Source organism: Lepidochelys olivacea (assembly GCF_965140295.1).
Source record: "Lepidochelys olivacea isolate rLepOli2 genome assembly, chromosome: 2".
Taxonomy (NCBI): domain Eukaryota; kingdom Metazoa; phylum Chordata; order Testudines; family Cheloniidae; genus Lepidochelys; species Lepidochelys olivacea.
Window position 1 is genome coordinate 38,405,465 of NC_140412.1, and position 23,907 is coordinate 38,429,371.

At 42.7% G+C, this 23,907-nt stretch overlaps 1 protein-coding gene across 2 annotated transcripts in view; it reads left to right on the plus strand.

Annotated features, from left to right (window-relative positions):
* The window catches only part of NCALD (neurocalcin delta), an 81,923-nt gene that overhangs the window by 46,378 nt on the left and 11,638 nt on the right, over positions 1–23,907 (plus strand). For both annotated transcript variants that reach the window (XM_084619576.1, XM_084619575.1), the window contains exon 2: positions 13,287–13,686. In XM_084619576.1, coding sequence (XP_084475702.1) covers positions 13,309–13,686 — 378 coding nt within the window. In that variant the 5' untranslated portion in view covers positions 13,287–13,308. The remainder of the gene's footprint in view (positions 1–13,286; positions 13,687–23,907) is intronic.

Genomic DNA, 23,907 nt, shown 5'->3' on the forward strand with positions numbered 1-23,907 from the left:
GCTGAAGACACGAAGTTGAGAGTACAAGAAGATTGAGACCAGTAAAGAAAGAGGAGTGTGAATAGCACAGAGCACAAGAAAGGAGGAGGGAGGAAATGAGATCAGGTGGAGGTCAGATTATGATTATATACATGTGATGAATGTATCTGAAGTGTTTACCAGCCTGTAAGTCATGAAACAAACACACACCCAACCATATTCCGGCTTTGGAGCTTGTGGTTTCCCGTACAAACAGGCCAGATCACTGGTGGACGATTCTTTCATGCGACCCTACTGATAATGCTGTGAAAACCAGTATAGGGAACCGTTTCCACTGCCAGCTAGGCAGCAATCCACCTAATAGCAAGACTTAGGCAGCCGAGCAGAAGCGAGGTGAGAAATAACTGAGAAGGAAGTGGTTGGGAGGAAAGAGAAGACTTCTTGAGCATGGGTTCTCCCACTAATTTCTTCTGCAGACCATTTCATAAAAGAGAGATGCTACCACAGAAGGCCTCCCCTTCAATATTTCCAATGCCCTGTTGTTTGGGTCTCAAAATATTCCATTGCTTGCATGACCAGAACTGGCACCACAGACCATACACTGAGATTCTGAGTTAGAAAATAAAGCAAAAATGAGGAGAAGAAAAAAGTAAAAGGGACATGGCCAAAGATGATATAAAAAGAAAGAAAAAGAGGTTAGGTCGAAAGGATTAGGGAAAGAAAGAGAGGGGAAACAGAGCAAAAACAGAAGTCAAGAGAATAAAGAATGAAAGAAATACCAGGGTTAGCAATATTGAGTTTAATAAAAATACAGAATGAAATAAAGTGCCTGGGTAATGAAAAGATAGGGGAGAATGGCAAACTGAAATCTCAGGGAAGCTGCCACAGGGAGCACAGGAAGGAAGGAGGCAAAAAGTAAACAGGCACAGAAAATATAACTGGAGCTAGCATTTTTAATTTATTTGGGACTGCTAAGGAGTTATGAAACATGACTTTTTGTTATGCCATGTTGAATACATTCTGGCATTTCTACAGCTAAACCGTGGAAAGAAGGGTCAGAACATTTTCTGGCTCTCCCACTTAAACTTTTGGCAACAATAAAAATTGTTTGTACTTACATGAGAAAAAAAATGGTTGGTTTGTTTGTCTGAAAACAGTTATCTGATGCATTTCTGTTCATTTCCTCAGTGGTCAGTAATAATGAACACTGAAATGGTGTCAACTCATCCAATGGAAATGAGTGCATCCTGGTGGGATTAGAGGAAATAATAATATTCAGTGAAGACTGAGCAAACATCAGATACTCAATCTAGGTTTTTAGCCGTGGCCATCACTATGGTATTTGAGCAGCTGTGAATATGGGTGTGCAGTATTGCTGAAGCTGTGCGGGTCCCAGGGCATGACAGACAAGGTGCGTGAGGTAATATCTTTTACTGGTCTGACTTCTGATGGTAGGGGGGACAAGCTTTTGAGTACCCAGAACTCCTCTTCAGGTCTGGGGAAGGAAGAAGAGTGTCTGAGATAAATACAAGCTGCGACAGATTGTTAAGCAGAAGGGGTCACACGCTGTAGGAGGCCACTTGAAATGGAATGGGCATTAAGGATCAGACTGTTATGGACAAGGGATTTGAAGTGGGCCCTTAAGGGTTAGCAGGAAGGTGTGTGTTACAAATCATTGTAATGAACCATGAAACCAGTGTCCCTGCTAAGTCCATAGTTTTTAGTTTCTAGCAGCGTTATGAATTTAAGTTCCCCCGCTCACCTTTTGAAGATGTTGGGGCAAGTATAGAACGATGATTTTAAGTGGCTTCCTACAACAGTCATTGCCCCTTATGCTTAACAATCTGTCGCAACTTGTACTTAGCTTTGACATTCCGCTTTCCTTTCCCAATCCTGAAGAAGAGCTCTGTGTAGCCTGAAAGTTTGTCCCTTCCGTCAACAGAAGTTAGTCCAATAAAAGCTATTATCTCATCTATCTTGTCTCTCGGCTATCACTATGTAAATGTTTCTTGACTGAAACATCACCCCTAATGTGTTTTATTACAGTCTAAATTATGAATGGATGCTGTTAGAAAGTTTCCTTTTACCTTCATACTGTTAGGTAAAACAATACTAATCTGTTTCAGAGTAGCAGCCATGTTAGTCTGTATCCGCAAAAAGAAAAGGAGTACTTGTGGCACCTTAGAGACGAACAAATTTATCTGAGCATAAGCTTTCGTGAGCTACAGCTCACTTCATTGGATGCATTCAGTGGAAAATACAGTGGGAAAATTTATATACGCAGAGAACATGAAACAATGGGTGTTACCATACACACTGTAAGACTGGGAGTAGATGGGTCATTACACAAAGTAAAACTACTTCCCCATGTTTATTCCCCTCCCTCTCCCCCTTTCCCCCGCTGTTCCTCAGACGTTCTTGTCAACTGCTGGAAATGGCCCACCTTGATTATTACTACAAAAGGTTTTTCCCCCCAGCTCTCCTGCTGGGTCACCTTACCTGATCACTCTCGTTACAGTGTGTATGGTAATACTCATTGTTTCATGTTCTTTGTGTATATAAATCTCCCCACTGTATTTTCCACTGAAATGCATCCGATTTGTTGTAGCTCACAAAAGCTTACGCTCAAATAAATTTTAGTCTCTAAGGTGCACAAGTCCTCCTTTTCTTTTTGTGAATACTAATCTGTGTGAGCAGCTAGTCCCTCTGTTTAGAATGGTCAATTCTGTCAGTACCTTATTGTAACCCCTGCTTGCTTGGTGTGGCACTTTGTCCCCTCTAGCGGTGGGTAGGCCAGCTAGAGGTTGATGAGCCTGCTACAGCATTGGCTAACAGCGATGTGTCTTTTAGCTCATGCAGTAGGGGCTCATGTATTAAGCTCAAAAGGTTCCAGGTTTGGTCCCCGCTGACAACGCCGCATATGGGTCAGCGTTACAAGTGATGTCCCGTACAGGGATTTCAGGCAATTCAATTGGGAAGTCACTGAAGCTTGGGGACGTGCTTCTCTGCACCTAACCCCTGCTTGCTCGGAATGGCACACTTTCCCCCTCTAGTGGTGGCTAGGCCAGCTAGAGATTGATGAGCCTACTACAGCCTTATATAACAGAGATGTGTCTTGTAGTTCATGCAGTAGGCTCTGCACTTAAGCTCAAGAGGTCGCAAGAGGTCCTGCTGCTGATGCTTGTGTGTGTGTCAGTGTTACATTATCTAATGATAAAAAGTAAAAGAGAGAGAAGCCACTGCATACACAGAGAGAGTCACAGCAAGTAATTTGTAAAAATGTAGTTAAACTCCTTTTGCAAGAGTCAGTGTATTGACTCGCAGGATGTTGTCCAAACCTCAGTTCATACTGGTAGATATCGCTGCATATTAGGTATGGTCCTAGTGCCCATGCATGTATAAGAGACATATCTGTGTCTCTCCTTGCATGTGAAATCAGAACTGGATGTCGTCATTTTCAAAATTAATAGATAGATGTTGCTACTTAATTTTTAAAAAGCTTTACATTATAAAAATTTTGTGTTTGCATTTTTCAGGAATGAGTCTTCTATTTCATTATAAGAAAACTAATTACTGTACCTCACTTAGAAACCGTTGACCTAGTGAAACAAGCTAGCAGGAAAAAAATCAAACCACTGTTGTCTCAGTTAGTTAAATCTGATATAGAAAGCTATAAAGGCTGATCTTCTGAAGTCTCATATATGTAGTTGAATTCACAGTGTGAATTATGTGCTCAGTGTAAACTTTACATGGAATATATCTCAAAAGACAGAGAAGAGTATTCAGGCAGGATATGACATACAGCAGGGGTTGGCAACCTTTCAGAAGTGGTGTGCCAAGTCTTCATTTATTCACTTTAATTTAAGGTTTCGCATGCCAGTAATGCATTTTAATGTTTTTAGAAGGTCTCTCTCTATAAGTCTATATATTATATAACTAAACTATTGTCGTATGTAAAGTAAAAAAGGTTTTCAAAATGTTTAAGAAGCTTCATTTAAAATTAAATTAAAATGCTGATCTTGCACTGCCGGCCTGCTCAGCCCGCTGCCAGCCTGGGGTTCCATTCACCTAGGCCGGCAACGGGCTGAGCGGGGCCGGCGGCCGGGACCTGGCAGGCAGCAGCATGCCATTAAAAATCGGCTCATGTTCCAAAGATGGCATAGGTTGCCGACTCCTGACATACAGTATACTGTGTTAAACCAATTCCTATTATATTCTATCACACACGTTTTATCCATATATTCCATTATGTCAATTTGAGGTATCAACATAAATACACAATTCTGAATGTCATTTTAGTAAATTAATAATTTTGATAGTATAAAATTAAATTTTATAAATAGGTTTATCTTCCATTTCAATGTACCGTTCATCAGTTACTGTACAAAAGTGACAATCTGTAGTAGAGACTGATAACAAATATTCTCTTTTTTAATATTGGTTGACTTTAATGTTTTTGTGGAGTAATATTAGAGATAATGGTGACTAATTGAACATACAGCTTGGAGATTCTAATATTTATATGAATGGCTGGACAGCTGCTTTGTCTAGAGTAGACTATTAGAAGCTGTAGGCTGCGCCACAAGTTATTGGAACGATATTTTCCCATAGACTCTCAGTAGAGTTTTGGATTTCACATGTGAATTCCATGTCATGATCTGGCACTTCTGTCTGTACAATCAGAATGGCTGGCCTTGAACTTCACCTAGACTACTAAGAGCTGGAAACTTGTTAGATGGCATTGACTTTAATAAGCTACACTGCATGTCAGTCAGTACAGAATATTGCCCTAAGTCATCATAGAAAGAAGTTGGCTTTATTGTTGAGTAGAGCTGGTCGTAGACTGGAATTCCCATTCTGTAGGAAAGTCCAATATTTTGAAATTCGTTTTCATTTTGAATCACAGCAAAAAGTCTATCTTTTCAAAATCTTCTGTAGAACAGAAATTCCCCCCAAATTTGATTTGGAACCATCGAATCATTTCAATAATGATAAACTGCTTTGTTTTGATAATATAAAAGTTGAAACAAAATAAAGAGAAATGATAAAGTCAAAACCAAAACCTTCTGACATTATCAGAGCTGTGCTGTGTATCTGAAGCTCTTCCCACTCAGCACTGAGTAGATGATCTGGGTAATAAATGCTTAACCAACATTTTTTGCATAATTTTTCTTACATGCTCATAGAGTGAAAACTGCACACCTCCAAAAGCCAAAATAACTGGAGGGGCAGGATTGGATCCACTCTCCCCATATGTGGGCAGATCACAGGCTGAATCACCACATCTGCTGTTTCAGCCCATCCCACACTTCTGTTTGTGGGATTTTGAGGCACTGGATTGGTGTATGTATAGATTGAGCAGCCCATTCCCTGACCCACATCACATTCCCTGATCCACATCATCAGCCCTTTTTGCCCAGCCTATTCAGGGTGATGCAGCAGGTCCCAGGTATCTGCTGCACCTGTACTGGTCCTTATGGAGAGGAATTGGGCCTTAAGTGATGTAGAAGGCACTCCCAGTGTGCTCTGTACCTGGCTGCATTGCATCCTAAATGTCTGAGATTTTGCATGCTGTCAGATACTAAGGTGGGGTTAACAAACGAACAATCGATCAATAGATAGATGCCAGTTTCGCCTAGGCAGTGTCTTTATGACCAAGCGATGACCTCCTAAATACAGGTTTTTGGAATGGGCTGGGTGACAGACTATGAACTAGAGTGGAGTCACAGTTTAATATGCAGCTCTGCAGAGCATGAATCGGCATAATATGGACTTGTCCCCCTCCTTCCAGTGCTATAAATATTCATGCTTGGTTATATTTCACTGGTGCAAACCATCAGCCTTACATGAAACACAGTGGAATCAGGAGACCGTCGTTCTGGCATCTCTGATTAAACTGAAGTCAGTGCAGCAGTGGGAATGCGTGAGGGCATTCCTATTGCAGTCCAGCTCCGGACACATAACTGCCATATGTCTGTCTGTCTCCAAAAGATTCCAGAGTGGAACAAAGAGCACAGCTGCTCATAACATGACAGACAATAGGTGGTTATCCAGTTAACCATTGATGCTGACTATTCTGATAGTAATAAATTAGCAATTATTGACAGGAGCACTGCCTCCCCGTGCCGCCTCCCCCCCCCCCCAAAATCTTCGAGATAGTACAAAGTAATTATGAAAAAGAGAAACAGGAGACAACACGGTTGCAGCTGCAGCCCTTCTGTGCTGGAATAAATCTAGAGGGACTAGGAACTGACTACTCTTTTGATGTTTGATATCCATATGAATCTCTAAGCTGCTAACACATTAACTTGGGCAGCCCAAATAGGAACAGCAGCTGCACAACCTCTCTCACAGGACATTGCTACAAATTTTGGATTTTTGTTTTTAGCTTTTGTGGGGTTTATATGATATAAAGGAAGAGCACATCATCATGTTGTCTAAGTAGCAATTGAGGGCACCCTGTATTTGGGAAGGATTCGTATGTGTAATATGGTAAATATAATTTCAAAAAACCCCTCAGCAACAAAAATTTTAGGACATTGGATAAGACTACAAGGCTACCATGAAAGAGCAAATGGTATCATTCACTAAACTAGCTTTGTAAAAGGGAATTACAATAGATTACTAAATAGCAAAGGACAATCTGATAGTATATGAGGGCTGTATCTTATGTTAATAAATAAAGTATAAGTGTTTAATAATGCTCCTGATTGCAGATCTTCTTCCTTTTCTTCTGTTCTTTTTGCCTCTCCTTCATGGATTGTTTTTACTTCCTGGTCATTATAAAATTTAGTTTTATCTAGCATATTTCTGCATATTATACCTCTTTTGTATAGTGTACTCCTTTTGTTATATTACAGTTCTGTTTGCTGAAATTACTTGTGCACAGTCTCAAAAAGAATCAGATTTTTTTTAAAATGCATCCTTCCTGTGAATTTTACAAAGTTTGCAGTTTGACAGTTTAAAGGGATATAGTCAGGGAGGCTAGGCCCAAATTTTATTTCTGTATCTTTTTTCCCCCTGCTGTTTGCAAAGCCTGGGTAGTTTTGAATAAGTTGTTTTTTCCTTCAAAAAAAATGCTGCAGAGATGTTGCTTTAAAAAAAAAAAAAAAAGGCAGCCCTGTTGGCCAGCACTTATGAGTACTGCTGCAGCAGTTAAACAAACAGTATGGATGCAAAACAGAAATGGTAGTAAGGAAACAAATCACAACATTCCAAGAGATTCTTTCTTCTTGAATTGTGGCACCGGGGGACGCGGGTTGGGGAGAAGCTTGACCCAACCAGATTTTGCTCTTAATTGTAGGGGGGTAAAGTCTGAGTAATTCCATTGATGCCAATGGATTTACTGAAGAAGTTAAATCCCTTGAACTGAGTATATAATTTGCCCCACCAAGGCTGGGAGTTTGTGTGGTATTCACTTGCAGTTTATTCACTTATGGTGAGTCTATGACTGCAAAAAAACACCTGTAGCTGGCTTGTGTCAGGTGACTCTGGCTGGTGGGGCTACAGAATTGCAGTGTGGGTATTTTGGCCTTGGGCTGGAGCCTGGGCCCAACGTCTGTACTGCAATTTTATAGCGCCATAGCCTGAGCCCTGCGAGCCTGTCAGTTGACGTGTTCCAGTCATGGGTGTCTTATTGCAGTGCAGACACATCTTTAGTTCACCTACACCTGAAAGAGGAGAGGGCAGTTGGAAAAGGTCATGAGGTTGTGAACTATACAAAGAAAAAAAATGGAGAAATTTTGAGAGAGGCTGAGGAAGAAAAATGCTCAGGGGTAACCTGTTGTGGAGATACCAGTGAGTATTTACACAGCTCTCTGTGACTCTGCACTGCGGGAATTACTGAACACAAGTTCTTATCTTGGCAACTGGTGCCTCATGTGACACATTTGTGTGATTTACAAGATGACACACAGCACATTGCCCACATACTGTCATATTTACTTTTGGATTTGCATTAATTATCAGGCCATGGCAGCACCAACCTTCCAGCCATCAGTGATGGGGGCACAGAGAGAAACAAAATACGCAGATGGGAAGAAAATGAGTTATGGTAGCTAGCTGCTTCTTGGAAGAGAGAGACCTGATTATTCTAAAGCATGGCTAGCAGTTAAACGAATGCAAGTCTAAAGGAATAACTGCTGCTACAAGGAAAACATGCCTTACAGGAGTGTGTGCATTAATAGGCTGGCTTAGGTAAATATTCACCTTCCTGTGTCCTGCAAGAGATTTTAGGAGGAATGGAAGAGAGACATGCATGCACATGGTGGATCAGGGACTGGTGACCTGGCACACTATATGAAGGAAGAGTAGAAGTAAATATGTAGCATTTTACTAAGCAATGACAGCAGTTGAGGGAGGGTCGGGAGGGGTATAATAACACACATATCTGAAAGGTGTTGACAGCAAGAGACAAATCCTGACCCTGTGGCTCAGACATAAACTCTGTGGCCATGGAGCCCAGGCAGAGTGCCATAACTTGCTGTGCATTGTTCTTACAGACCTGGTCTGTGAATGCCCAGTTTCAATCCATCCCCTGGAGTAGGGTCAGAGAATTCCCACCCACACGTACTGCCATGCCTGGCAATGGGATTACTGGAAAGTGATACTGGAAGGAAGCTGTGCTTCCCCATTATACCCAGGTAGGCGAGTTAAACAAGGCAGTCAAACAGTGAAGGAGCTAAACAACTCCATTTCTCTCCCCTGCACCAGCTGCTACCTGTGTCATGAGGCTGTCAAACATATGGCCAGGGGCCCGTCAGGCCCTATCTTCCAAAAAGAGGAAGTGGATAGTGGGAAAGCCACAGAGTGCCACAGACACTTCTCAATTCTCATTCTCCACATGTGTGGGAGGGGGGAGGGTTACCCACATTGAGCCCTCCTGTTACCAAGTCCCATCCTGTAGGGATGAGTCAGGCCAGAACACAGCGAAGACCCTCCTATGAAGCGAGATCTAAAGGACAGGAATTATACAGGGTGATAAATGGGGCTATTACCAGAAGTAATGAGAGAGAGAGAAGGAAATTTAGGAAGAGGAAGTGTTCTATACTATATTGCAGAGACCAGAGGCCCATGCTGCAGTGATAGAAGGATGGATTAGGTGGCTTCATAGGCTTTTCACTAATTTATATAAATTTTGAGTAGATACCAGTCAAGTTGTTTTGCTTATGTGGTTCTATCCCATGGTTGCTGCTTGCCTCCATATAAGATGCCTTAAGCTCAGATATGGTGGGGAAATATTCTTCACAGTTAGCCCCATGTTGCTGAAACTGTCCACCTTCATATACCAGAAACTCTCAACATGTAAATCCTGTATTCATAGCATTGTAGAAATTAAAGCTGTAAAACCCCACTCAGTTATCTTGTTCATCCCACCATCAGTGCAGGATTGTTCCCTAAGGTATAGTCTTAATTGTCTTGTTCATTCTGGTTTTAAATAGCTTGGGAAATGGGGCTCACATAAACTCTCTTGGGAAGGTTTTCCACACTAATAGTACTTCCTGTTCCAAGCATGTGCTTAATCATCAAGTCTATATTTTCTCATGATTTGCCTTATCACCACTTTGAACGCTCCAAGGAGTTCCTGTCTCAGAACTGGCTCTTCACGCCTTTCAAACTTTGCAGGCTGTTATATCTCCCTTGTCAGGTGCCAAGCGCCCACTGAGCCTGTCTCTCCATTCTGCCTGCACCCCATCTCTACTCTTTAGTCCACTAGCCCACCCCTCATTATATTTTCCCTTCTCTTCCTTTCAACCTTATCCTTTCCTCCAGTTTTAAACTACCCTCCCCCGAATTAAGGAGGTCATGGCTATCCCCAGCAGCAGAAGAGGAAGGTGTGACGGGTTCCCTCTGGGGTACCACCTGGAACTGGAGTACCACTGAGCCCCCCGACCCACCAGCCTGGGCTCCCTCTTACACTGTACTGCTGTGGCCAGCTGCAAAGCCCTCCAGGCTTCAGCCTGCACTTTCACCAGCCTACATACAGATAGGGACACATCCAGCTGCAGTTACATGCAGGCACTTTGACCAGCCCCTTCATGAGAAGGCGACAGCTAGGGCAACTCCCAGCTTCTCAGGCACGCATCCCCAAAATTATACCATCTTGCGCTGGGAGCTCTGAACCGCCGTGGGCAGCGGGGGTAACCTGCCACTTTTAACTTTTAGGCACCCCACTGCCCAGTCCCCCACACACAGTCCCACTACAACAGCCAAGTACCCCACACTGACCCCTCCCCCACTGCTCAGCACCCCAACATACACAGATCTCCACCAACCCCACTGCCCTGCACCCCCACAAACCTCCCACTGCCAAGCGCCCCCATCCCCTCACTGTCCAGAGCCCCCCCACAAACCCACTTTCCCAAGCCCTGCCCCTCCCCCCCACCCTCCTCACCGGCCCAGCTGGGAGGTGACTCTGTCCACTGGGTTGAGTGAGGAGCACTCCAGCAGGGCTGTGTGGGGCTCTCTCCCCTTCAGCAAGTCCCACCCCCTGCTGGGACCTGGGCATGGCAAAATTTGAGTTTTTAGGCACCACTAGAATGTGCCTACTATGCCTGTGTGAAATCTGGCCCTGCAGAAGAATGCTAGTTGTTCTAATCATGATGCTCAGTAATTACTGTTGTAACTTTTTGTGTGTGTGTGCGCGTGCTATTTTATGTTGTGTTTTTATTGTCTGGTGCAAGTATATTTCACATGCATTTTAGTATAAATTTATAAAATAACGTTTGTACTTCTGTAACCCCAGAATGAGGCACAATTGCAAAAGCTATCTGACGAAGGCCGCTCTCTCCATTTATTAACATTTGATTTGATAAAGCCTTTGGATTGAAAATGTTCATTCCAAGTTTCAGTCAAATGGCTGAGATATTAAACATCACAAACTAGGGATTATAATGATTATAAATGCTTAACACATGCTTTCCTGCAGCTTTCTTGTGTAGTGTTCTCATAGTTCAGATGAGAGTAGCGGTTACATCTCCAATTTTATGCCCTGAAAGTAGCAGAACCTACAGAACTGTGTAATAATGGCAAGCCGCGGGTATGAATGGTGCCAAACCACCAAAGGGGTTTTGGGTTTTATTTTTCAATTAAAGCAATACTGCTTTAAACTGATCTACATTATTTCACCTGGCTGTTTGATCCTCCATGCTGCTCCCAGAACCTGCATATGTCATTTTTCCTGATATAAACTCCAAGATTGCAAGCTTGAAAATGTCTGGTTTTTTTAATGTAACTCATTCACTCTGAAAACTCCCAGGTTGTTCATTATGGACCCAATCAAACATCCATTTGAAATCACTGAGAATCCTTCCACTGACCTTATGAATATTAGATCTGGCCCATAAATCAATGGTCTTTGCACCATCTCCAAGGAATTCAGGCCTTGGGCTTTATAATGCATCACTTGACAAGGATGAGTGAGGAAAAGGTGGTAGCAATATTTACCGTTAAAATGGCATTTTCCATCTTCAAGTACTTCACAAACATTTTCTCTTTTAAAGGTCAGTTTGGTTTTATTGTTCAGATCTGTGGGGAGGGATAGCTCAGTGGTTTGAGCATTGGCCTGCTAAACCCAGGGTTGTGAGTTCAATCCTTGAGGGGGCCATTTAGGGATTTGGGGCAAAAATTGGGGATTGGTCCTGCTTTGAGCAGGGGGTTGGACTAGATGACCCCCTGAGGTCCCTTCCAATGCTGATATTCTATGATTCTATAAACATTAGATTTTAAGGGCCCAATCCTTGAAAATATCTCCCATCGATTTCAGTGGGAGTAGCAGATGCTCAGTAGCACCCAGGAAATGCTCAGCACCAATAAGGACAGGCCCAACATTTTCACCTTCTCTTTCCAGGGATGAAGGGGGAGAGGCAGGATATAAACTCCCCCGAACATTACATTTCCCACTGACTACTGTTGTAAATTTTAAATAGTGAAGAAGAAATTTGTATCTTGAACCTGCAGAGATATTTTGTTAGAAGTTCATCAGCCATTATAGATATTTTTCACAAGTTCGACCCAATGAAATAGTGAATGTACCACAGCATAACAATATTGAAGGCTTTTACAGATTAAATCACAAACAGCCATGACCCATTTAAGGTACATGTTCATAAATCATATTTCATGGCTTTCATTTGCATAATGACTCTGATCATTTGTGTTAATTTTTGTTTGTAAAGAATGGCTTTCCACAATTCAGTAATGCACTGGAACTCAGTAAGAGCTGGGGAATCTGGCTATAAATGCACAGCAATGAACAGGAGAAGCACTTTTAACAATGAAAATGAGGTGGGTTTTCTTTTGGAGATGTGCTTTTTTAATCTGCCAATAAAATTAATGATAGTGTCCTTTGGAGTAGCATGATCAGGCTCTGAAATTGTATTTAAAAGCCAAAGGCCATTAATCCTTACTGCACCTATAGCACAATACAGTACATAGTAATTTGCCTTTAACAAAATGTAACTAAGGTGATTTAATTGAAAAAGTGGACATATGAGTTGTATTCAGGAATATTTCTTCATGGTTAATGTAAGGGAAATGACTTTCCAATATTGTAAATGAGGTAATTAGCAGGTCACTTTTTCCCCCCATAAGAGATTTTGAAAGGACCTTAGCTAAATAAATTTATAATTATCTGATTGCTCTGATTCCTGGCTACAAAGGAGTATCAAAAATACATTTAATGGTGTATGCAAAAGAATCCACCCCTGGCTTCTATCCAGATTCCACCCCCTGTAATTTTAATGTTAACTAAAAAGGGGACTTATCATAGAATATCAGGGTTGGAAGGGACCTCAGGAGATCATCTAGTCCAACCCCCTGCTCAAAGCAGGACCAATCCCCAGTTTTTGCCCCAGATCCCTAAATGGCCCCCTCAAGGATTGAACTCACAACCCTGGGTTTATGCAGATCCATACGCAACAAGAAAGGTATCTCATAAGCTACTGTGAGCAGCATGGCTGGCATTCCACTGAAGAGCAGAATTTGTTTCTAGAGTGAACTAGCATTGAAAGATCAATCAGAATTTAATTTGATTTCACTGTAATTCCTAGGAAAAGACTCAGAAATCAGTGCATAGGTTAGTATTTACTGGTAGTAAATATGATGGTATTTTTCAAAGCAGGAAAGATGATAAATCTACTTACTGCCCCACATTTTGATCTAGCTTACACTGGCAACAGTTTAGAGTAACTGCACTAAAGTCAACCAGTGTCAAAAAATTCAGAATCTTTGTTCTTCCCTCCTCCCTCCCCCTCCCTCCCTGCCCAAATTTAAAGCAAAATTAATTTGTTTTTTTTTTTCCTCCTCAGATAAAAATTTTTTGACACCAAGATGGGAAAACAGAACAGCAAACTACGTCCTGAGGTCATGCAAGATTTGCTAGAAAGTACAGACTTTACAGAACATGAGATCCAGGAGTGGTACAAAGGCTTCTTGAGAGACTGTCCAAGTGGACATTTATCTATGGAGGAGTTTAAGAAAATATATGGGAACTTTTTTCCTTACGGGGACGCTTCTAAATTTGCGGAACATGTATTCCGCACTTTCGATGCTAACGGCGATGGAACAATAGACTTTAGAGAATTTATCATAGCCTTGAGTGTAACATCTAGAGGTAAACTGGAGCAAAAGCTGAAGTGGGCATTCAGCATGTATGATCTGGATGGAAATGGATACATCAGTAAGTCAGAAATGCTGGAGATAGTGCAGGTATGTACTGTTCAGGAGGATTTTACATTTTCTCTTTCACTCTCTGATTAAATTACGGGGGCCGTATTGTGAATGTTGGGTGTGCAAAAGGTTATTGTGATATCTTCTCCCATGTTTTTAGTCTACTATATATGTTTGCTTGAACATAAAAAGATACTGTTAAATTTGGCAAAGGTGGAACACCAATTAGAGTAGAAATGGAGATGTTTATAGATACTTGAAGCTTTACTGAGTAGACATGCTGCTTCTCTGTGGGTTTCCCTATGCTGGGAAATTACCTTGAGTTTGAACACGGTAACTAACATAATGATAAATATTACAAAGAACTCCATGTAGACAAGGACTGTCATATTTAACATCATGTCAGCTGCTAGTGGGTCATCCTAGTGGGGAGCCTTGGGTTGACCAAGACTCTCTAACACATTTTTAAATGGGACTGGCCCGATCTAACTAAGAGCAAAGTCCTCTTTAAAAGCATATTGAGTACGAAGAAATAGCTAAAATGTTTGAAAGCTCTTTTCCTAACCCGGACATGGCCTGAGCGCTTTACATTGTGTTAGTTAATATAATTTTCCAGTGTAGACAAGCCCTCTGTTTTGATTCTATGCATGGCTTCAGATATATTATCTAATGTTGCACTTATGAGTTCTTCCCCATTTTCATCTTTCTCTAATGTGTCTTTCCCCTTGAGGGCACATCAAATTCATTGAAAGCTTCATTTTTTTTTTGGTTATAATACACTTGCATAGTTAAATCTGTATAATCCACCTCTGCTAGGGAAGCGCCTGCCTCCTCGTCACTGGAGATATTGAAGTACTAATTAGATATGATACTATTCATGTTTAAAGATCTGATAGAAATGGAGGAAATGGAATGCATACTAATTACAATTTATGATTGTAGAATCATTATAATGCATGCCATCCTACTCCTTTTTATTAGTCTGTCTTTGAACATCCTTCCAACAGGAACCAGTGATGACACTTGTTCTATTCCATATACATCAGACCGTATACTTGACTCAGTTGCGGCCACTTTCGTCTTCTTTTATTTTTTGTATTTTGTATGCTTGTTTGAGAGTTAAACAGGACTTCATGTAGCTAACTCTAAGGGGCATGAATGAATATTTTAAAAACTGTGTGCCAAATTCAGACTGGTATAAATGGTACAACAACAATACCATCAGTGAAGTTGCATCTGCTTACAGGGGACATTCAGAAGAAGTATGAATAAGGGCAAGAGGACAGAAATTCATGATGAGGGGACAGAAAGGCAGGGTTGTAGCAGGAAAAGCAACTAATAGGAGGGTATAAAAGTGTATGCAGAGAGTCTTCTTTATCTTGCAGCTTCTTACATCTCCTATGAGTTGTTGACTTGTTTCACCGCTCTTTACATCCCCTCAGTGTATAATTGGCACCCATTTATGGTCATTTTCACCAGCTGACCAATGTGTCACTTCTTAATTTGACTCTATAGCAGCTAAGATCATTTTGAAAGTGGACTAGGGCATTACACTTCATTGGACAAATAAAACATGCTTTCCTTAGCCAAGGAAATCACTTTTCTTTCTTTCAAAGACATACACATAACCTTGCCGGTGTGCCATAATAAACTATATGAAATATTCTAGTGAGAAGATACTGGCCCGCTTACAAATTTTCCCTTGCAAAATAAACCAAAAAAAGAGTCAAAACAAATAAAAATTGTCCCTCACGCAAACAGATTTTTTATCCCTGAAAATTGAAAAGATCATGAAACACCATAAAGCACACTTGGAATCTAACTATTGCCTATCTATTAGACAAGGAAGGATTGCAATGGCCAGCATTATAAAACCCTAAAATAGATAGATTTAAAAATATGGAGAATGTAGTTCACAAAATTCGTAGTTTTCCTACAAAGGAAACTACTATTTTTTCAGTTGCCACAGATCTGCTAATCAGATTGCTTAGATACTAACTGACTTTGGCTCCTCTTTAGTCATGTAAGCACCAAATTCTGGTCTCATTTACACCCATAAAACCCCACTGAAATCAAGGGGCATTGAAGGGATGAAACTGAGATCAGATTTTATCCATTTATACGTCAAAAACGGAAGGATGGAGAGTGTCTCTTCACTCATATCAATATGAACGACTGTACAACTCATTAAAGAAAACTCATGCACGAACTGCTAGATGGAGAATTCGGCTGGCTGTTTGCCACCTTGTGTGTGGGGGGCATGTACAACCATAGTTATTTTATGCATACCTGAGACTGCACACTCCCTACCCCCTCCCCCCACCCCCATGGGCCACTGTACTGCATTTGGAAAAAAAATGTGGCTCTCAAGGCAAAATAACAAAACACACAAAACCGCAAATCAAATAAAAACTGACAAATAGGTTAGAAGGTGGGCAAGAAGACCACTCAAGAATCCGTGTCAGACTCTAACCAGCCCTAGCTTTAAAAACAGCGAGAAATGAATACAGTATCAGACCTCTTTTGAAATTTGTACAGACAGACTCCTCTCCTCTTTCTCTCTCTTTTTTTTTTTTCCAGACTCCTTCTATAATAGTAACACACAGACTTGAAATTTCATAAAACGCGTTTTGCTGCAAGACACATCATCACATCACTGGAGGAAAAAAAATTAAATGAATTAAAAGTATGATACCTCTTCCACCTGTGTTATTTTTCATCATGTAGGCCAGCAAAGCACTGGATTTTTAGAGACAAATTCCATTAATTAATGTATTCAACAACCATTCAGTGTTGGCACCAGAGCTGGATATAGGGAAGGTGATCCAGGCGACTGCCTGGGGTGCTGGGCTTGGGGGATGCCGGGCTCAGAGTGCTGTTTTTTGTTATCAGCAACAAAAGGGAAAATAGAATGTTGGAAGTAACGGTTTTATTCAATATCTTCATAAATGATCTGGAGGATGGTGTGGATTGCACTCTCAGCAAATTTGCGGATGATACTAAACTGGGAGGAGTGGTAGATACGCTGGAGGGGAGGGATAGGATACAGAAGGACCTAGACCAATTGGAAGATTGGGCCAAAAGGAATCTGATGAGGTTCAATAAGGATAAGTGCAGGGTCCTGCACTTAGGACGGAAGAACCCAATGCACAGCTACAGACTAGGGACCGAATGGCTAGGCAGCAGTTCTGCGGAAAAGGACCTAGGGGTGACAGTGGACGAGAAGCTGGATATGAGTCAGCAGTGTGCCCTTGTTGCCAAGAAGGCCAATGGCATTTTGGGATGTATAAGTAGGGGCATAGCGAGCAGATCGAGGGACGTGATCGTTCCTCTCTATTCGACATTGGTGAGGCCTCATCTGGAGTACTGTGTCCAGTTTTGGGCCCCACACTTCAAGAAGGATGTGGATAAATTGGAGAGAGTCCAGCGAAGGGCAACAAAAATGATTAGGGGCCTGGAACACATGAGTTATGAGGAGAGGCTGAGGGAGCTGGGATTGTTTAGCCTGCAGAAGAGAAGAATGAGGGGGGATTTGATAGCTGCTTTCAACTACCTGAAAGGGGGTTCCAAAGAGGATGGCTCTAGACTGTTCTCAATGGTAGCAGATGACAGAACGAGGAGTAATGGTCTCAAGTTGCAGTGGGGGAGGTTTAGATTGGATATTAGGAAAAACTTTTTCACTAGGAGGGTGGTGAAACACTGGAATGCGTTACCTAGGGAGGTGGTAGAATCTCCTTCCTTAGAGGTTTTTAAGGTCAGGCTTGACAAAGCCCTGGCTGGGATGATTTAACTGGGAATTGGTCCTGCTTTGAGCAGGGGGTTGGACTAGATGACCTTCTGGGGTCCCTTCCAACCCTGATATTCTATGATTCTATGATTCTATGTTTTAGGTATTTCATATTTGCTTATATATGGCATGAATAAATACAGATTTACAGCTCCTAGCATGCAAATTTATCTTCTTATATGACAGGGATAAATCATGCATGCAATTCATGCATCAGAGTTATGAAATGGGTTACACATGCAATAAAAAAGTGGGTATTCGAAAGTTTAACACATGTAGTGGCGTGGGCACCTGGGGTGACATTTGGTCTAGGGCCAACCCTGATTAGCACCCTTGCCCTGCTGCTCTGGTTCCCCTGCTCATAGACCTTGACAGCTCTTCATTCTACCTGTTTCTATGCTTCCAACTCTCCCCCTCCTGCCAAAATTTTGAGGGACTTTCTAAGGTTTGACGGTGAGAATCTAAGTCTAAAAAACCCAGTAAGTTTTGTTCAGCAGTTGCTCCCCTATTGCAGACTAAAGGGAACTTCCCAAATAGAGAAGCTGCCTTCTACATAATGCAGCTATAAGTTCTGTTTGCCAGGCAACTTTGCCTGCAAGTATCCCCCGTCCATCCCAATTCACAGAACCATAGGAATGTAGGGCTGAAGGACCTTGAGAGGTCATCTAGTCCAGCCTCCTGCACCTAGGTTCGACAGAGCACTGCTGAATAGAGCAGGACATTTATCTCCCTTGTCTTACATGTGACACTCCTGGCACCCCAGAGTGATATTAGCCTTTTTTTCAACTGCATCACAGTTTTGGCTCATACTTAATTTTGCAATCCACCATAACCCCCAGGTCCTTTTCAGCACTACTGCTGTCTAACCAGTAATTCCCCATTTTGTAGTTGTACATTTGATTTTTCTTTCCAAAGTAAAGTACTTTGCACTTGTGTTTATTGAATTTCATTTTGCTGATTTCAGACCAATTTTCCAATTTGTCAAGTTCCTTTTGAATTCTAATCCTGTCCTCCAAAGTGCTTGCAAACTCTCCCAGATTTGTCATCTGCAAATGTTATCAGCATGCTCTCCACTCTGTTATCCCAGTCATTAATGAAAATGTTTAAAAGTACTGGACCTGGAACAGCCCGTTGTGGGACCCCACTAGATACATCCTCCCAGTTTGAAGGCAAAAGATTGATAACTACAGTATTCTTTGAATGTGGTCTTACTACAGTTGTGCACCCACCTGATAGTAATTTAATCGATATCACATTTCCCTAGTTTGCTTCATGCCTCATCATTAATAATAATAATACTGTTATAACACTTCTCATCTGTATATTTCAGAGGGCTGAGGCTTGATGGGGAGGGCTCTGTGAGTGTGTTTGAGTGGCAAAGGCATGTGAAACTGAGATTGATATGGATGTTTTGTTGTCTTATTGGAGATTAATTTTTAGTGGTTCAGTTGATAAGAAATGTCCTTTAGCAATCTGAGCTGTAATTCAACAAAGTTATGCGTGCGGGGGGGCTGTTTGGTTGTTTTTTAATTGTGGGAATAGAGGATACTGTATCAAATGTGTTCCACTTGGACATAAGTCATCAGGAACCTCCTCTTTGGGGGAAGAAAAAAAAAGAGCTATGCTTGCATCATTGATATATCCCTCAGGAACCTATTACAAGTCTCTGATCTATGATACATTTGCATATTGATACGGTAGGATTTATTATATTCTAGGCTGATATTCTGCATGAGAGAACACATCAAGCTAATGCATAAAAGGACACTTTCAAAGTGAAAATCATTTAAATGGAAATCCCCCACCACCACTGGAGCCCCCCACTTACAAAGAGCCCCAGGGATTACTAGAAGTGAAATCAAGGAGAGGAAAAACATTTCGTTTCTCTTTTTGTCAGTCTGCTGACTTTGTGTGCTTTAAAGCACTTGGGCGCAGATCCGCAGAGGGAATTAAGTGCTGCAACACCTGGCTATTAGGCAATGTATGCACTACAAGGTAGGGGTGTGACCTCCCTGCCTGTGTACACATACTTGCAGGAGTGGTCATTGAGCTAGCGTGGGCATAAATAGCAGTGTAGCCTGGAATGTGACGTGCTGTACTGATGAAAAGTGCTAGGTGGGGGTATTATTGTATGACATCAGTCTGGTCCTGGTGCAGTGCTTGGGTGGGGAGAAGGGAAGCTCACATGCATGCTCTTGCACATGCTCTGTAAGAAGGCGTTTACCAATAGGAGCAGAGCTGAAACTGAAGAGACACTGGGCAGATCTGTGCACAGGGAAAGAAGAGGGTATAATTTTAGTTAGTGTGTGTCTGGATGCACAGGCGTCGACTTTCAGCTTTCCCAGGGGATGCTGCACCCCTACTGGGCCTCGAAGCCCCGCTCCCACTCTGCCCCTTCCCCCAAGGCTCCACCCTGCCTCTTGCTGCCCCCACTCCTCCGCACAACAGCTGATCCGCAGCGGGTGGGAGTTGCTGGGGGGAAGGGGAAGGAGCTGATCGGTCGGCCCACCAAACAGCTGATTAGTGGGTGACTGGTGGGTGCTGAGCATCCACTATTTTTTTCCCAAGGGTGCTCCAGCCCCAGAGCACCCATGGAGTCTGTGCCTATGTCTGGATGTGATAAATTCCTGAGTCTTTTGTAAATAGCAACTCCAGCCAATTGCCAATTATCTTGGGGTGACATTTTCTTCTCCCCAGCCCTGCAAAAACCTAACTTAGCAGGCTCTATGGGGAGCTATGCAGGATTGGAGAGGGAATAAAATCAATACTGCAGCCCCTGCACAGCAGCTACTCTAGCCTAGGCGTTGCAGTAGAAGCTGCTTCCACCACCCCTGTGAGGAGGTTCCTGGCTGCTGGATCTATAAGCGATGATCTCATGGCCCTGCCCCAAGCCTGTGCTCGCTCCAGTGCTCCCATATGTTTCAGCCTATTCAGAGCCACCATAGAGACCATGACCTTGGTTCCCACAAGACACAGAAATTCCATGTTACTCCTGTTCAGTCCTGTCCTAGGGGGACTGTGTGGCCCTATGCCTTGAGGAGCCTTTGTGCAGGCCATCCACCAAGGGGTGAGCACCACTGACAGTGCAGATCGCCCTGTAGAACTCCATATTCCCTTCAGGCTGATGGGTTGGCTGGCAAAGCTCTTTTCTCATGTCGAACCCTATTTATAGCATGCTGCATGCAATACGTAGCAAGTGACTCACATGGGGTGAAATTCACCCCTGTACAAAGAGCCTCTATGCGCCTCAATTAAGTCCTGTTGTGAGAGACTCTGGAACCAGCTACAGCTATGGAGTTATTAAACCAGACGATTATTTCTAAAGTATATTTGGAAAATGCCATGTTTTAATCTAGACACTTTTTGGGAGTGAGAACTCCAGTCCTTTAGCTCCCTCATCGATTAAGCTGCAGCACTTCATTTTTGCTGTAAGGATGGAGTTTGAGGCTTAATTTTGAGTGTCGTGACTTTTGTCAGCCACTGACATCCCCAAAGGAATTTCCCCCAAGGTGGTGGCATGATCTGGAAGACCATGTCTGGTGTGCATCAGCCCTGCATGACAGGTTGGCAGCATGTTGTGGCTGGGTTGGGGGAGAGGGGGCTGATGGCTGGAGTAACTATTGCTCAAGCTGGAGCAGGATCACAGCGAATGTATGGGCTACTGAAGCCTCTTGGGTGCAGGAGCAGGCATAGAGCATCCACAAAGCTTTGTGGGAAGATTTCTTCCATCCCAGTTTCCCACCGGGGTCACAGTGCTTTACCACCCAAACATTACAATGCCAGATACCCTCTCAGGCTCCTCGCCTGCATAACAAACTCCTTTTCACTTCCAGCATATCTCCGCCCACAGTACAAACAACTCCTTTCAAGCTAAAGCTGAAATCCAGCTAAAGAGTTCGAGTCTGCCCCCTTGCTGAAATAGTACATATTTGGAGAGAACCTGAGTAAAATTGAGGGTTTAAGTGAAGTTTAAACTTTGCCATAAGTGTAAAACTTCAACACAGCCTTATCCTGTGGAGCTGCTAGGGCATCTTCCCAATACTTATGCAAGGGACAAGTGTAGCACTTTCAGCTGTCACACAAAAACAACAGAAGTGGCTTTGGCCATCCCTCTTAAGCCTGGTCTACACTAACGAGGTAAGTTGATCTAAGTTACACTAGTTAAGTTACGTAAGTTATGTAACTTAAGTTGATGTAGCGTAGATCAACTTACAGCGGTGTCTGCACTGTGCTATGTCCACAGGAGAGCATCTCCCATTGACATAGCTTCCACCTCTCAGGGAGGTGGAGTACTGAAGTCAACGGGAGAGCACTCTGCCATTGACTTATCATGTCTTCACCAGACCCACTAAATCGACACTGCTGCATCAGTCGCAGCACCACCAATTTAGCCAGTAGTGAAGACAAGCCCTTACTGAGCTAACTGATCTGTAAGACGGGGAGAAACTGGGCTTGATGTGGCTTCCTTTAAAGGCAGTAGCAAAACTCCCAATGGGACTTCAGTGTGTGGTGGATCAGGCCCTTGTTCTCTTCATTAGATGTCCTGTACTAAAACTGCACTAAAGTTTAATAGAAAGAAATTCGTGCTGTCATCACTACCCCCACCGCTGGCTCTCAGACACTTTGTCAAATGCAGGGAGCAGGTGCAGCCCCCATGGAAATTGCTGTGTCAAATTCAGCAGTGAAATAAAGGCTGGTGCCAATTACATGCTGGGTGTCAATTGGTCATAAACAGTTGGGTAAGTGGCAGAGCAGTGACATTTGCACCCATTTGTCACTCAGCACATGTAGAAAGCTGAGGGTGAGAGAGTTCTGCAGGAAAATCAGCCAACAGCAAAGTAAGATAAAGCTGGTGTACTTCCCTCTCCCCCCCACCCCTGCTCTCCCCTCCTACGCAAACCACCTGATGCACGTCTGATGCAGGGATTACTAGGTGAAGGTCTATGGGCTGTGTTATGTAGGAGGTCAGACTAGATGATCGTGATGGTCCCTTCTGGCTTTTAAAATGTCTGAAGTTATAAAGTATATACCTGGCCTGTGTCCCATTGGCCTCCAAGAGAGCTGCGCCTGCTTCTCTCAGGACTCAGTTTGGTCCCCATCATGATTTTCTTTACTCCAGGGTTATGCCAACTTTAGCTGCCCTAACCAGTGCCGTGGGCCTGTGAGGGACAGTCTGCACAGATGGAGGTTGCAATAGCCCAAGGTATCTGTGCTCCCCTTTGTGTATAGTCAGCAATCAGCAGTGATTAGTACCAGTGACGGTTCCAAGAGCCCAAGGACTCCCGTTATGCTCCGTCCCATGCCAGAGGCACAGGGAATGAAGAAGACTCTTGCACCCTTGCATGCCCATGTAGAGGTTTGAGCAGCATTTGGTCCCAGATTAAGGACAATCCGAACATTTTTACAATATTACATAAACCTGCTTCTTTTGAGAGCATTCTCATTTAAAAACACAGTATAGTGACGGGGCAAATCCTGAGTTTTTTAATCAGTTTTCACTTGGCCATTACATAGGAAAACTTCCTACTGAACAACTGAGTAAGGCCATAAAGATTTGACCAGAAACATCATTTTCAGCACAAAAGGAACATTATATTATTCCCATCATGCTCTGGCTATCCTAGACCATCTCATGTATTATTCGCTTAACACGCTTCTGTTAAAGGGACCCTGTAGGATGAGGACATCTTTAAACAATTTCGTTCTAAAAATCTGCATTTTCTTACTATGGTTACGTGGAGTGTAACCGTGACTGTGAGCCCAGCTAATGTAATTTTGCTCCAGGCTTTCTCTTTACGCTATATGGGGCTCTAACATGCTGGGATGGCCTAATCTCCCCTCTAAATAAAAGTTTAGCTATTTAATGAATGGAAGATTTCTAAGGATCAGTGCTGCTGTGATCTCTGCAAACCAGAGCTAGGCAGGTGTAAGCTCTGAGTGTCCTCCTTTGCTTTCTTTCCTTTGCCTCTTCACTCCCCATTCCTGCCATCACCATGTTCATTTGCTTGTGTGTTATCCCCCCATTCTCTGTTCTTGTGTCTGTTACATTTGTAACCTCTCTGGGATAGGCACTGTGTCTTCTTCTGTGTTTAGACATTGTCCTACAGTGTGAGACTCCAATCCTCATTGGCGCCACTGGGCATTTTTATTATACATCATGATGATAATGAATCGGGTGCTCATCACTTTCCCTATTCAGTTGTCAATTAATATCTAAACATCCTTTTCTGATCCTACAATCGTTTTTATAACTTGCATCAAGGAACTATTAGAGGAACCCCAGCGCAATCTGTTACCATAATGTTAGTGCCATAATCTAGGGGACAGATGTTTGATTGCATTCATCAAACAGATGAATATTTCATTAAACAGGCAAATGTCTTTCTCAAGGTCTAATTCTGTATATGAACTTATGAGCTCTGAAAGGTGAGCAGGTTTTGTCACCAAAAGGAAGTAGTGGTGAATGCTGGGAA